Genomic DNA, 15,548 nt, shown 5'->3' with positions numbered 1-15,548 from the left:
ACTTCCTTCTTGAAGATCGTCCAGCCTTCCTGGACCCCTTTGCCCTTCAGGACTGTCTTCCAAGGGACTCTCTCAACCAGCGTCCTGAACAGGCCAAAGTCTGCCCTCCGGAAGTCCATGGCTGCAGTTTTGCTGCCCCCCCTCCTTACTTCACCAAGAATTGAGAATTCTACCATTTCATGGTCGCTAAGCCCAAGACAGCCTCCGACCACCACATCTCCCACCAGTCCTTCTCTGTTTGTAAACAGCAGGTCGAGCGAGGCACCTCCCCTGGTAGGCTCACTTACCAGCTGTGTCAGGAAGTTGTCTTCCACACACTCCAGTGTGGAAGACACACTTCCTTACATACTAATTCAGCTTGGGACCCAGACATTCTTCCCTTCTTCCCCTTTTTATGCTGTCCCTCCTTCCCATAAGGAATGAACAGTCCCTGCAAGCTCCTGCCCACTGGGCCTTTCCTGTTTGCCTGGACCTGATGAATGGTATTTCAGTGGTACCCCCTTTCCCCAAAGGCTTTTCTCCAGGGGATTGCACATAAGATTGTTCACAACTATTTGGGTCTCAACTAAAGTGAAAATACTGAAGTTGTGTCCACTGCTTGCAAATCACTTTGGGATGAAAGGAATGAATTGCCTTCAGAAGCATTAATAATGGGTATGCTGATATTCTCAAGCTGCCCATGATCATTTCTGCTTGCCTCTGTGTTACTGCAAGCTATGCTAAGACTCCAAGCTTGACGGTATTCTCGACCTACATACCTACAAACCAGGACTAAGACAGCCCCTAATATAAAATCACAGAGCTGGGACAGATCTTGAGATATCCCCTAATCAAGCATGTGATGAGGTGATTCTTGCAGAATTGGCTAAGATTCTGCCTCTGCTTTTTATTTAACACAGTATTCACACTGCAGTCTTTTTGTCTGCCTCCATTTCACAGGGTGGGAGTTTTGATGTTGCAGACAGGATGTTTCACAGTGTCAAGAGCACGTGGGAATCAGCATCAAGGGACAACATGAGTGATGTCAGGGAACTCATCCCTGAGTTCTTCTACTTGCCAGAGTTCCTAACCAATGCGAATCACTTTGAACTTGGTAAGTGCTAGAAGGGACTTCAGTGCTCCCCTTCTGCTCCCCACCATCCTGCCAAGGGAAAAGATCCAGATCACATGTTGGGAGTTGGTCCGGGGACTATGCTGACTGATGAGGCTCTCTAGTGATGACAGGCCAATTTTTATTAAAATAAGGCTACAAGAATACAAGCTTCTGATATCCAAATGATATCAGAAGAACCATGTTTCTAGCTCAGGAAGGTTTGTAGTTCCTATTAGTTACTGTGCAAAGGAATTGCACATTTTGTCAGACAAAAGTAGATTTCAATATAAGCAATCTATGTGGCTGCTTTTGAAAATCTGGTTTGTATCATCACATCTATGTGGCTATGAACAATAGATTAATTTGACTTTTGGAGATGGATCAATTGTTAAATGGTATTGGTGAAAGGTCTTTTTTTAAACCTTGTGTCTCTGGTGATTAAAGTTGCCAAATGTCCTCACTATCATCTTGAAAGTGCACAAGCCACATGAACCTGATATATTGTCCCTGGCCTCAAGCAGCATCATAATGTCTTCTGAATGTACACTGTCTCTAGGCCTTTCTGCATCAGTGATGGAGGATCAGAGAGAATCCAGCAAAAATACTATTCAGAAATAGGCATGGCAGTACTGATTCACTTCACTTTACAGGAAATTCACATCATTTGCAATACAAAGCTGCTTTTTGTAGTGGACACAGGTTGGTTAACAATTAAGGCAGAGGAGAAATACCTTAAGAATCATCCTAAACTGGTGGTGGCAAAGGAAACGTAACCCATGGTGTTGAGGTGTAGCTATAATTGTATTTAAGATCTCAGTGAAATGAGACATACTAAGAAAAGGGCAGAATGGGAAAAAGATGTTAGAAGATTGTTAAAAGATAAGAAAGAATTGGGGTAGTTTCATCTTGAGAGGAGGCCAAGAAACAGAGCCTGGCTGAAATCAAGATCCAGAGGCTGACCCGAGTGAAATCAAGTGGAGGGACCTAAAAAAGACACCAGAATCTTGCCAATAGAGAGAAAATATACAGGAAGATTTTACAATAGGCAAAGCCAAGAACCTGAATCTGTTCACTGCTACACTGTAAGGAAACCTGCAGTCCCAGACCTGAGCCTTAACTTAGGTTTGAATTCATCCAGTTGCGTAACACTGTGCTCTGATTTAAGAACATATGCTCACCTTCTGAAAGGAATCAGATTGCAAAGGTCTTGAAAACAAAATCCCTCCCAGTGGCTGCTTTAGTAGGAATATCTGGCAGTTAGGCCCATGGGATTACGTATAAAAAGAAAGGTGTGCCAACAGGTTTGTCTCGTCTGAGTTTGCAGTCTGTGCTAAAATGGTTTGTGCTGAGGACATGCATATTTTTACCATATTAGCGACAGTTACTAGAACATCTTCTCAGTACTAGATCAGAAATTGGTTCTGCAGAGTTCTATGGCACTATATTTGATATAGAACCTGAAACAGCAGGTATGAAAATCACCTCAATTTCCTTTGACTTCAGTGTTTTAGAAAAGCTGTTCCTATTTGCAAGGTGTGTGATTCTTGTTTTTAATTCTCCCTTTGTAATTCCTGCAGGCTGCATGCAGGATGGAACAGTCCTGGGAGATGTGCAGCTTCCTCCTTGGGCAGATGGGGATCCCCATAAATTCATTCTCCTGCACAGACAGGTCAGTGACTATCAAGATTTGTGACAAAATGCTGAACTGGGTCCCACTGAAAATGAAACTCTAAAGGCCAGAGTCACAAACCAAAATGTTAGATCCAAATGCATCCTGCCTTTGCAGAGTTCGTGCTGGGTTCTGAACTTTGCATGTCTACTTCTCTGCCTAACAATTCACCCTGATCAAAGCAAACCGGGTGAGGTTTGTATCTAACCCTGTGGCATGGACACAGACTCATACATGGGCACATACACTCAAGCCCTAAGCGTATGTGAACATAACATAATGCATGCACATGGCATTTATATGCATACAGTTCCATGTTGTTGCTAACCAGCCGTGTGTTTATTTACACTATCTACCTCCATCTCTGAGTCATGCCAGGACTACAATTTTTTTTTTTTATTTTGGGGGGGAAAAACCTAATGTGATTTCCTGCCTGTAATGGAGTCAGCCTTGGCAATTTGAAAGCAAATAGCTTTAAGGTCCTGAGACTTACTGCAATTAGTGCTATCTATTAATAGTTAGAAAGTCTTACTTCTGTATGATGTCACCTGCTACGTAGTAGTGAGCGCGAAGACAATTCTGTGTGAAGGTTGTTGCATTGAACGCAGACTTTGCCGCTGAATATCTTGGTGCAGGTCTCTGTTTTCGTTAGAGCTAAAAAGGGAATGGGCTTGTACTATAGTGCCCCTGCATTATCTCATCATCTTTCCTCTGGCAAAAGGAGTCAATCTGTATTTGTGAGTGCGTGCAGACTGTTGCTGTGTACAAGAAGTGTGATGATTACATGTGTTAGCATTGGTGGGACTAAACAAATAGCCCATGATTTTCAAGGCATTGCATCATCCTGGTTTGTCATGTGTATCTTCATTTTCTGCCTCAGTGGGTTCTTCTCACCTCTCCTATGCTATGCAGGCCCTGCCCTTGGGGGTTCAGCTTTCACTTTCTATAATCTCTTTGTAGGTGATCGCATCCAAACCTGTGGCTACAACCATCTTCTCTATTTTGATATCTCCAAATAAGCCTCTCCTCAATTGACTTCTCCAAATGCTGGTTCCTAAATCCTGTCTCTGACCTCCTTACTGACTGCCTTAACTTTTTGTTCCTGTTTTGAACAAAACCAGTCATACTTTTGTCTTGTAAATATTCTTTTCTCCTCTGTTCCCTCAACCATTGACAGCAGCCACCATGTTCCTGTTAAGTACCATTACTTTCACATCCCTTGCTTTGCACTTCTGTGCTGCATTCAGAGTCCATACTTTTTGTGATTGTCCATACTCCTAAATCATTTCCATGCTTTTCTTGGGCATTCTTTTGAATCTTCATCTCATTCTTTCTGATGTCCTGATACCTTGTTTCAAGTCAGTACAGAGACAACTGGAAGGGGACCATCTTCACTGTCTGGCATTATGTACAAATCTCCTTCCCTATGCCCTTATACTTTGAATTTCTGTATGGCTCTGCTCCTCATACCTTAAGTGTCTCTCCTTTCCCTCTTGAGACCCTACACATCTGTTTGATTTGTTTGTTCTGGCCTCTTACATCTCTTTCTCCCTGCAGACACCTGGGTGCTGTCAGTAATCTAGCCTTAGTCCCATGTTTAGCAATGCCATTTTTATCCATGTTTAAAAAAAAAAAAAAATCCTTTATAAGCTGGTCTATGGGCTGTGAATCCATCCTGAAGAAAATGTTCTTCTATTGAACCAATTTTAAGAGAACAGGCTCCTGGGAGTGTGCATCATCTGCATATCTTGCAAAGAATTAATTGTTGTTAAAACATTATGTTCCGAAGACAAGTCAGTGCTTTGTAGCACCTGCATCCCATGCTGTCTCTATAGGTTCCTGATGCTTCACTTTGGCTTGTGAATAAGTCTGAGTATGAGAGTGAGCCTGTTCAACTCTGGATTCATTCACACATGCTCAGGCTACTCCTGTGAGTGAACGTGGATATGATTTGAGCCTGTGCTTGACTACTTTTTTGTGCAGTAGACCTGCCTTTGTTTCTTTTTTAGGACTGTTGTGCATATAGTGAGATATTTCATTTTTTGGTTTAATTGATTAAGGGGCTCCCTTTAGTGTCTATTGTGAATTCATGACCTGAACATTTCACTTTAAATCTGTGTCGGAACATTAATGCTAAAAAATCACTTAAAAGAAGTTAAATATCTATCTTGCTACTTTACCTATTTTGAAATGGATAACTTTTGTATATACTTATTAAAAATGTTGTTTTCAATCATTTTGAAAATGTGATTGAAAGTAGTCACCTACCACTTTTTGCCCCAGAATCCTTCCTCAATACATAAAAGCTTGTGTATTAATGATATTCCAAGTTATGTGGTGTGGAAAATAGCTGCTTACTATTATTAGCAGGTCTCAAGTGTCTCCATGCCTAGTAGCTTGACTCAGTGGTGTGCTGCCACACAGTTTAGTAACCTAAGCCAGTACATTGAATTTACAGCATATTCAGTAACTAATCAGTCCCTTTACAGAAGCTACATTAATCTTCCTGTTCTTTGTTTTACCTTGTCTTTCTGTAGCAGTTACATGTGTAACTTAGATCACAGCCCAGTATTACTGGGCTGACAAGCACACAGTGAGTAGGCCTGTCTGGGGAAAAAAAAATATGGAAGAGTTTTTCACCAGAAAACTAGTGAGGTTGAAATGCAACTGTGTCAGCAGTAACAAGAAAATGTCTCAATAAATCATTTCAACTTTCTGTCTTTGTTACCAAAACATTTCAAAATGATCTTTTCATTGCAATGTTTATATTAGATTACAGGCTGAACTGAAAATATTTTATTTTATGCTGTAGCTGTTATAAATAATATTGTATGGTATATAGCTCATTATTAGTAAAGTACAAGGATGTAATTTTTTCAAATTTAGAATTGAGCGGGGAGGATTTTAATACATGGGAAAATTTGAGAGTTGGGCTTTTTGTTCTGATTTGGAAAGAAAACACTATTCAGTGTCTGAATTTCCCCCAGAACCTGGCTTCCATGCCTCAGACTCTATCCCATGCCTGTTTGCAACCTATTTGCTTGAGGGGATAAGGAGAGCATGTTTTTGCCAAAGAATTGAGATGCAGAGAGATTAAGAGCCATGTTCAGACTCCTTAAGCTCCTGTACATACACAATAATAGGTATTGCAGAGTCAGGCATCTCTGAAGGTGCCTAGAGAGTGATTTAGAGGCTCAGAGCTCTGGTTACACTGAAAGGTAGTGGAAGAGGAAGAAAGACCTGAGTTTCTGTCAGTGCCCATAACCACATGATGATACATCTACTATGGGGAAGGAGATCCTTGCATAAGTGTTGTGCGCACTACTGCTGCTCAAAGTACAGTCCTTGCTAAAATGAAGAGTTGAGCCTAGGGAGTGCCCAGTCCCTTCCCTTGCAGGGAAGCGACTCAGTGCTACCCTCTGCAAATAGGTTTTGGCCACTGAAGTCAAACATGCAACAGTTCCCTGGTGTTCCCCAGTGACTCCAATGAAGGCATATAGGTTTTGGGGTGCTCTGGTTCCTTTCTCTGCTCTGTCTCATGCTCTCAGTGTGACCTTCCAAGGTGCTTAGTCTCTGTTCTACAGTTTCCCAAACATGGGAAAGACAACACTGTTCTTCCCTAACAGAGGTGCTGCAGACAGAAATCCATGGATGCCTGAAAGCTGCTGCAATTTTACACTGATGTTTTTTAAAGAAAAACATAGGGAGAAATGCTGTCTCTTATATTGTGGCTTTTTTGGAGTGTAAAGTACTGAGCTGTGCTCTTTACTGCTTGTGTGATTGTGGGCACTCCAAAGACACTTAGATACAATGGGGAACATCTGCTTTCACCTTGTACTTTGGAGTGAGGGTGCAGTTTGGAAATGAATCTATCAATCATCCCAGCATAGCATGGTTTTGTTCTTATTGTAGAGTGATCTCAAGATTGTGTGAACTAGATTTGTTTTGGATGAAATGAAACCAAAAGCTGCACTCCAGTTGTGCACTCCAGATGCTGGTGGCATTCAGCCTGTGGGAGCAGACTAGATCTAGTTTGAAGTAAAGCCCCCACGGCGCACGTAATGTGGATACTGGGCCCTCTCTACCATCTGTTCTGTTCTACAGATCTGCTTCCACTGAGCTGCACTATTTGATAACATTGGCACAGCTGATAAAGCCACACAACTTTTACAAATTAATTCAAATCTCAAATAGGAGCAGTTTAGCAAATGAAAGATCATGCTTATAAATTTGTGTTCTTAATGATTTGCTAGACCTGATCAGACCACACGTTTATTCAGTCCAATATTCTCTCTCCAACCATAGCTAATACTAGATGTTACACAGGAGGGTGCAAGAAATTTTGCTGTGGAAAGAAAGTTGATTAGCCTGCCTGGGAAAGTTCGTCTAACCCTGAAGTGAAGAGTTAGAGATCTTGAATTCTGAAACATGAGGGTTTCTGTCTCCTCTGAAATCATCCACAAGACTGGATGTACTTGTTACTGGTATCATGGTCATTTTTAGGAGGCTTCACAGCGAGTTTGGTGCATTAAACAGATCCAGGTCAACACTGTTCTGAGGTTTGGCTATTGCTTTAAAGAATAAGAGAGCAAAGAATTTCTTGATTCTGAAGAATTTCTTCAGAAAACTGTGAGTAGCTCCCTGTTTCATGTTTAATAAGTTAGGAATCTAGTCTACTAATGAAATTTATTTACTTCCTCCTGAGAGCGCAAGTTCTCCCTCCCTGGCTGGGCTTGTCATAGTGCTCAGTGAAATACTGAGAGGCTGCACAGTTGCAGCTCTCTTGGTTGCTTTGTTTTGCTCTGCAGTGATGCCAGGCAAAATTTACAGTTTGTAATACATGGACTAACTGTTTTTATTAATGAGGATGAGTTCTGAGTCTGTTCATAAGTGTTTTCCTCTTGTTTGCAGGGGACAGATTGTATGCCACGCTTGTTCTCTGAGCTGCCCTGTGATCATTATAGCTATGGGCAGGGTCATTTAAACCAGCTGCACTGGGCTAACTGTCTGCTCTGTGAAATGAGCCATTGTTCTGGATCCCATTAGCTTGTTTATTTCTGCTGTGCTTTGGGTGGGATGGTCTGCTTGGGAGACCTTTAACTGAGCATCAGGGAGTATTGCACAGTCAAATGATTTGGAGATAGGAAAGTATTTTTAATAATGCTTAACACTGCTGCTTGAATAATTGGGCAAGGCTGTTCGGGAATGCACAAAAATTTGGTGAGGCAGGTGATGGCAGGGGCAGTAGCATTTAGTGAAGCCTAATGGGTAAGGCTGGCTAACCTGGAGGTGGGCAAAAGTTCAGCTCAAACTTGTGTCCACTGCTTATGAACTTGCTGTCTGGGTCTTCCAAGCACAAGCTTTCCGCTATGATTGCACTGAGCTTTCTAGGGAGCCCACACTGGGGTGGATGTACTGTCTTGTAACATCTCTCCCAGTCTTCTCCAGTAGTAATTGTTTCTTCTGCTTCCATTAGTCCACACACCTGTCACTATGGGTGGCAAATCTAATCAAAGTTAACCATTTCTTATTTTGGGGAAAAGAGTTCAGACCCCGAGTTTTTCCAGGATGAGGAAATCTGGTGCTGCAACTCTCTCTACTTAAGCCCTGAGGGGGTAGCAAAATGTTTCTTGATCAAACCCAAGCAGTCTTGAAGCTTCTGTCATACAGCTGCCCTGCTGCACCCCAACTCTGCTATTGCAAAACCCCTTCCCTGTCTTGGCTTGCAACACCCCTTGCTATTTCAGTACAAGCTCTACATTCTCTTTGCTGGTTCATGGTATGCAGCCTCTCCTGCTGTATCCTTCAAACCCAACTTAAAGACCCTCTGCTAGTCATCTCCCATTCCAATCTATGTTTATATGTATCTTCTCAAATAAAGTCTTTGCTACTCAGTGTGATTCATAACTAGGGCATATTTCTACAAATAGACTAGTACCTTAATTCACCTGTGGTTTATCTATAGAGCAAAGTGGTAGTACCAAATGCTAACAAATGTTTTGCTCATTTAAACCATCTTGTGTCAGTAACAGTATTGGTGAAGACATGATAGCACAGGCTTTAATGTATGCTGGAAGCTGGAGGATGTGCCAAGATCTGTGGAGTGCTTGCACTTTGCTTAGTGGAACCTGCCTGTGTTGTCTCTGAGGATACTGCTCCTGGTGTCTGCTAAGTCAAGCATGCTGCACTCCATCCTTCCTTTTCCTGTGGGGATCCACCCTTCATCTCTTTGGTGAGATGAAGGGTTTTGTGAGGATGTGCTGAGAATGATGGTACTGGAGGAACTGAAGGTGTGAAGATTCATTTGCAGAGAATTTAAGCTTCCAGCAGGGATTGGAAAGTGGTAATGCATTTGTAACGGACAGACTCTACTGAATTAAATATTTTTCTTTTGGTTTCAGGCACTGGAAAGTGACTATGTCAGTGCACACCTCCATCGCTGGATAGATCTGATTTTTGGCCACAAGCAACATGGCTCAGCTGCGGTGGAGGCAGTTAACACCTATCACCCTTACTTCTATGGAGACAAGATGGACCTCAACAACATTAAAGATCCTCTGATTAAGAGCACCATCCTGGGTTTCATCAGCAACTTTGGACAGATACCAAAGCAGGTACCATTTTATCATGAGAGTAGAGAGCATAATTTATTTTGAACTTGTAGTATTTCAACTGGAAAGCAAGAATAGAAATTTAAATCAGAGACATTTTCTGATTTAAATCTGCTGAAAGATGGGCTATAGACTTCTCCATACTGTGTACTACATCAGTATGCACCCACATACATGTGTGTGATTCCACTTTCTAATCATTCTGTTCCCGTTGTATGCCATAGAGCTGCAGCATCAAATCTGTGTTCTGCTCCTTCAGTACAGTCACATGAGTAACCACTAGTCTGGGAATGGGTACAGTCAAATAAAAGCAGCTCAAAGTCTCACCTATGCTTTTCCTCTCTTCTGAATCATAAGATTAGTTTCCTATCTCTGTGAGGAAGGGATGTAGTCTGACAAAAATGTAATCAGGGTAAGATTTTATTTTAATGAAAAGGTTCATGTACGACAGTCCTGGAGTCTATGATTAAGGATTTAAACAGATGTCTCTCCTGCATGATCTGGCAAATAGAGATTAATTTTTCGATGCCATTCATTTGTTCTAGCTCTTCACAAAACCACACCATCCAGGATGGAATGCCCAAGGGAAAAGTTCATCAGGAAGAGAGACTGTGCTGTCCCTTCACTCAGGTGGAATTCTTCCTCCCTTTTTGAGCAGCCTGCAAAATCTGAAGCTCTCACCAGTTACAATAAAAGGTGCCGCAGGGGCTGTGCTCCATTTTCTGAGCTAATAGGTGCAGAACTCTTGGATGGGGTGAATCTGGATTTTCAAGAGCCCAAAAATAGTCACACAGCTTTGTATGAGTTTGTACAATCAAGATCCCTTCTGCCAATTGTTGTTTGTGTATGTGTGTATTGTGAGTGGGCACTGAAAACACTCAAATACTCAGGAGAAATCTTGAAACTTCTGTGTTAGAGTTCAGAACAGATATTTTTTATAAGACACCTAAACCTTTTCTCTCTTCTACATTCTGAATATGTTAAATTGAAACATAAAGCTCACTGTTTTCCATTCTCATTCTTTCTTTTTATATTCAACAGCAAAGTAAATACTGTCTTTCTCCACTTCTTGATCTTCAAATCTTTTCTTTTTCTTCACCTTTTTCTTAGTCTGTTACTTTTCTTATCACGAAGAATCCTGGAAAATTTCAGTGTGTCTACTTTTTCATCCCACGGTAGTGTTCTTTACATCACACATCTTGGTGGGGACAGTGGGTTCCCGTAGCTGTACTACAGAGGCTGTTGGTGACATGCCCGGCATCCTCTGTAGTGCATGGCATCAGGCAGTCTGCCAGTGAAAAGGAGCTTAATGACACTGCTGTTAAACCCCCTCGTTTGGAGCATGTCACTCCCTCTGCATGGATTTATGTGGTTCATTGGAGAGGAGTGTTTCCACTGTTCTGTCTGGAGTGGAATTCTGTCTGTGGGCCTGGCCACGGCACTGAGCCTAGTTGTGGGACTTGCCAGCCTCACCACACAAGCTGTGCAAGGAGGAAAGTTAACATAAGTGCTCTAAAACAAACAGAATTAAATATGTTCTCTGTCTTGTCAGACTATCCCAAAGGAGCTATTGGGCACATTGTTCATACTGAGAAAGGCATTCTGGCTGTCGAAAAAAATAAAGTTTTGATTCCTCCTCTTTGGAGCAAAACATTCTGCTGGGGATTTGAAGACTTCACCTGCTGCTTTGGCAGCTATGGGTCTGAGAAGGTAAATAAGAAAATGTCTAAGCATTCCAGAAATTAATTATATGTGTGGTTTTTGGCTGGTTTGGGCACCCATTTCAGAGGCTGTTGGGGAGCTGATTTCAGAGGATGCTGTACAGTACTTTCTCACAGTCAAGCTTCTTGAGGAATCTCAAGTTGGATATCCCAAGAGTACAAAGTCATTCTACACTGCTGAAAAATGTGGCATTTCCCCTCTAAATTATCTCAAGTTTTCCTTCCAGTGACTGTGTTGTCTGTCAAAATGAAGAAGAAACCCCAATTCATAGGTTGTAAGGACAATACAAGGTCTCCTGGCCACTGAATGGAAATTTCATTGTGCAGAACTTTCTGCTGGAGTTAAGATAGGACCATCTGTCAATTCCCCTCTGGCTCCCAAGCTTAGCCCAGTGCATTCATTCAAAATAATAATGTCTTCCATTCTAGAAAGTTAATACTCTTACTTCTTTGCTGTTAAAAATCAATGGTCTGTGTCATCACACTGCTTGTTAGGGCACTTGACAAATCCAGTGTCTTACCCTACCACAAACACACTGGTTTTTGGATGTGTTTGGGACAATGTTATGACACACACAGACATCTGAGTTAGCTTGGGTACCAGAATAGCAGAATACATCATTCAGCAAGATACTGACTTGGGTATTTGTGCAAGCCACATCATTATGTTTTTACAGACATACTCACAGTCAATGGAAGTGAAAAAGCCATGAGATGTATTTTACTTTCTGCTCCCTGTATAAAATTATTGAGAGTTTTCTCCATTGATTTCAATTAAAATCAGTGCTTAGCAATTCATAGTGCTGCTGTAGGTATAAATTATTTGTTTTGTCTCTTCAAAAGTCAGGGTGTCACTGAGCCTAGTGACACTGAGCATAGCAAGTGTGATTACACAGTCACTGGGAGAAGTAGCTGGGAGTCCAACTTGAGTTCTCTCTGGGTCAACAGTGCCTCTGGACAGGAGCTTAAAAGAAATTTTTGTCCTCATTGTAAGTGGGTAAAGGTTTGTTCTGTCTGTGGTATGGTTTATGTAGATGTGCCATCCAGCTCCACCAGAATTGCTAGCACCATAGCATTGTCCCCATTGTGTGGGAGAGAGCTAATGCAGAATGTGAGCAGAAAGATGTTTGTGCTGTAATTGTAGCAATGTGTAATAGACCTGACCTTGGTTTAGGCTGGTTTGGGTGCTGCTAACAGAGCCATTGGCACAGAATGGAATTTAGTGCTTTGGCTTTTGGCTTTTCAGTCCAAGTAAGAGGAGGGTTGCAGAGCCTGGCACTAACTCTGTTAGCAGTGGCCGTCACAGCCTGAGCTTTCTTTTTAATCTACATTCAATGTTTGCATTGTGTCACTATATGGTGGCAGAATGAGCTTGCCTGAAGTTATGTAGGAAGTCTGTGGCACAAGAGGGATTGGGACTCAGGTCTCCTAAGACATAAGACACTGACCCTTGTCCAGCCTTCCTGTTTGGCCCCTGGAGGATGGCACAGCTTCATGCAGCCACAGTCTGTGTGTGTACGTATTATGCAGCTGTGCTGTGAGCATAGAGACTGGTTAAGATGAGCTTTTCTTTCCTGGATTTGAAGAAATGGAGGCTCAATTCTGAAAATTGAGTCTGCCATTTGATTAATAAATGCATGGTACCACCAGATGCGCATTTGACTTAAAGCTGCTTTCTTGTACAGAACGTGACTACATTCGAGTGCATGGCAGACTGGGGAAAGTGCCTCTGCGCTGTGTGTCCTTCGGCAACTACCATAATCACATCTGGAACAAGCTCAGTTGTGTGTGTCTGGGAACTTTCCTTGGTCAAGGACAAAGTGAAATGTCTAAACTTGAGACAGGTCAGTACTGTGGCTCTTTTGCTGTAGAAACTTAATGAAAACCGAAAGATTAGTTTCTTTCTCTCAGATGACTGGCAAAGGAAACACCTTTGGGTGAATCAAGAAGGCAAAAAAAACCCAATAATCAGCAGTATCATGTGACAGCCTGTTATCAGGTCAGGAGCTGATAATATGCCTTATACCCACAGCTTATAGTTATGAACTCTGCTTGGTTTGGTTTTTTTCCCCTTTGGTAGCATTTCCAAAGTTTATCATGATCAAAGAAACAGTGAAGATAAGATATATGCTCTCCTCACTTGAAGTGCAGCCAACCCTTGGATTATTTTCAAAAACCAGTATCACCTGGAGGTGTTCATAGTTCTTTTTGAGCTGCTACAGCAATGGACAGGATCTCCAAAACACCGTGCAAACTTAGCTGATGGAGATGAAGGCTCAGCTAGGCAAAGTTCTTGATTCTTTTCTCTCAACTTGAATTCAGAACATAAAAGGTTTATCTGTCACTCCATGAGGTAGAGATGCATCCAATAAGAATTATATAGTTTATGTCCTCATTGTCCAAAGTCCTTTAGTGATTGTTGATTTGGAGCTCATCTGTAGTCATCAAACAGCTGTATAAATGCTATTTCATTTACAAAAGTGAATTCTCATGCAAGATTTGTGTGGTTCAGCGATGGTGACTTCTCAGCCTTACAAGTAAAGCTAGAGTACACCTCTGTCATATCTGAAAGGCAGCGTGGGACCCTTTTCCCTAAGAAATCAAGAGACAGAAAACACTCTGCTACTTTTAGGGAAACTAATAAAGGGTTCACTGATCAGCAAGGTCTCCAAGTGTTAGAAGCTGCTTCTGTTCATTTGCTCTGGAGGGATATTCAGATGATATTTCAGTGCTTTCCATACCCTGAGCCAAAACATATTTTATTTGTCATTAAACAATGTGAAAACTTCAATGTCTGTTGGGATGCCAGAGAATTACTTGGATCTTCATTTATCTGAAATTCTTGTGTGTTGAAATTGGGGGGGGAACTGTGTTTAGAGCAGTCTCTCTTCTGAGGTTTATGATGTTTCCTGCTTGAGAAGCCAGAAATATGCAACAAGATCTTCAGTGATGACCTTTTAATCCAGCTGGTTATTATTCCAAACCAGTACATGGACATAGAAATGGAAGAAATAGCAGTAGAGAAAAGCATAAGCAGTAATCTTCATCAACATCAAAATGATACCAGTCAGGGGGTCAGTTTAAGTTTCAGGCAACTGTTTGAAGAGGCTGTCTTTTATCTCCAATATAATGCCTTTCTCTTTAACAATCTAAAATCAGCTTTGCTGTTATGTTCCACTGTGATTAATCTGGTATTACCCAAAGTCCACAAAGTGGCATGAGATCATGCAATGACAAATTCTGTATTTTTTCCTTCTCTTTGCTAGCAGAGGCTTTTTTTTATGACTGTCTGGCATAGATGTAAATTTGAACTATGGTTCTAAATGTCTTCCAGTGAATTACTTGCTGCTTTCATGTAATTCACTGCTTCATGGTGGCTGCTTTTTCTGCTGAACAAAAAAATTGTATCATCTTTCCTGAGAGAGTGAGCTTTGCTTAAGTAAAGCTGATGTGCTATAAAGTGGATGCTATTCACTTACCAGCTGTCTCATGGGACTGACACATTCTGGTTTGGAATGTAGTAAAGTACAGAAACTATATTTCAGCAGAAAAAGTCACTTTTCCCTCTCTAGCAGGGGCTGCTTCCACAGTTTTGTGGAACACTGAAGATTGAGCATAATAGCCCCGGTATTGATCCATGCAATTTACCAGTTCCCTCAGTGTTCATGAGCAGAGCTATCTGTGCGATCCAGCTCCCAGGATTTCTGGGTGTCATGGTTTACCCCCAGCCAGCAACTAAGCCCCACACAGCCGCTCGCTCTCTCCCCCCCCCGTAGGATGGGGGAGAGAATCAGAAGGGTAAAAGTGAGACAACTCGTGGGTTGAGATAAAGACAGTTTAATAGGTAAAGCAAAAGCCATGCATGCAAGCAAAGCAAAACAAGGAATTTATTCACTGCTTCCCACCGGCAGGCAGGTGTTCAGCCATCTCCAGGAAAGCAGGGATCCATCACCCGTAACGGTTACTTGGGAAGACAAACACCATAACGCTGAACATCCCCCCCTTCCTTCTTCTTCCCCCAGCTTTATATGCTGAGCATGGCGTCACATGGTGTGGGATTTCCCTTTGGTCAGTTGGGGTCAGCTGTCCCAGCTGTGTCCCCTCCCAACTTCTTGTGCACCCCCAGCCTGCTCGCTGGTGGGGTGAGGTGAGAGGCAGAAAAGACCTCGACTCTGTGTCAGCACTGCTCAGCAACAATGAAAACATCCCTGTATTATCAACACTATTTTCAGCACAAATCCAAAACATAGCCCCATACTAGCTACTGTGAAGAAAATTAACTCTATCCCAGCCAAAACCAGCACACTGGGCCAAATGAAACACTAGACTGGGAGAAGCATCTGGGCAAGCTGTGCTGTCTGCCACACAGACCTTCCAGGGAGGTGTTGAGTGTAGCTGTGAAGTCTCTGTGTCCACGTCAGCCGGTTAAGTTGGATGGTCAAACTTGGTTTAAG

At 42.1% G+C, this 15,548-nt stretch overlaps 1 protein-coding gene across 1 annotated transcript in view; it reads left to right on the top strand.

Moving 5' to 3' along the window:
• Positions 1-15,548, top strand: part of WDFY4 (WDFY family member 4) — a 144,312-nt gene that overhangs the window by 119,395 nt on the left and 9,369 nt on the right. Inside the window, 6 exon segments of the mRNA XM_009320630.1 lie at positions 940-1,093; positions 2,671-2,762; positions 9,164-9,376; positions 9,919-10,069; positions 10,899-11,083; positions 12,780-12,938. Coding sequence (XP_009318905.1) covers positions 940-1,093; positions 2,671-2,762; positions 9,164-9,376; positions 9,919-10,069; positions 10,899-11,083; positions 12,780-12,938 — 954 coding nt within the window.

The sequence above is a fragment of the Pygoscelis adeliae genome, unplaced genomic scaffold, assembly GCF_000699105.1.
Source record: "Pygoscelis adeliae isolate BGI_AS28 unplaced genomic scaffold, ASM69910v1 Scaffold190, whole genome shotgun sequence".
Classification (NCBI taxonomy): Eukaryota; Metazoa; Chordata; class Aves; order Sphenisciformes; family Spheniscidae; genus Pygoscelis; species Pygoscelis adeliae.
Note: the sequence above shows the minus strand (reverse complement) of the source record. Positions and strands in the feature narration are given on the sequence as shown.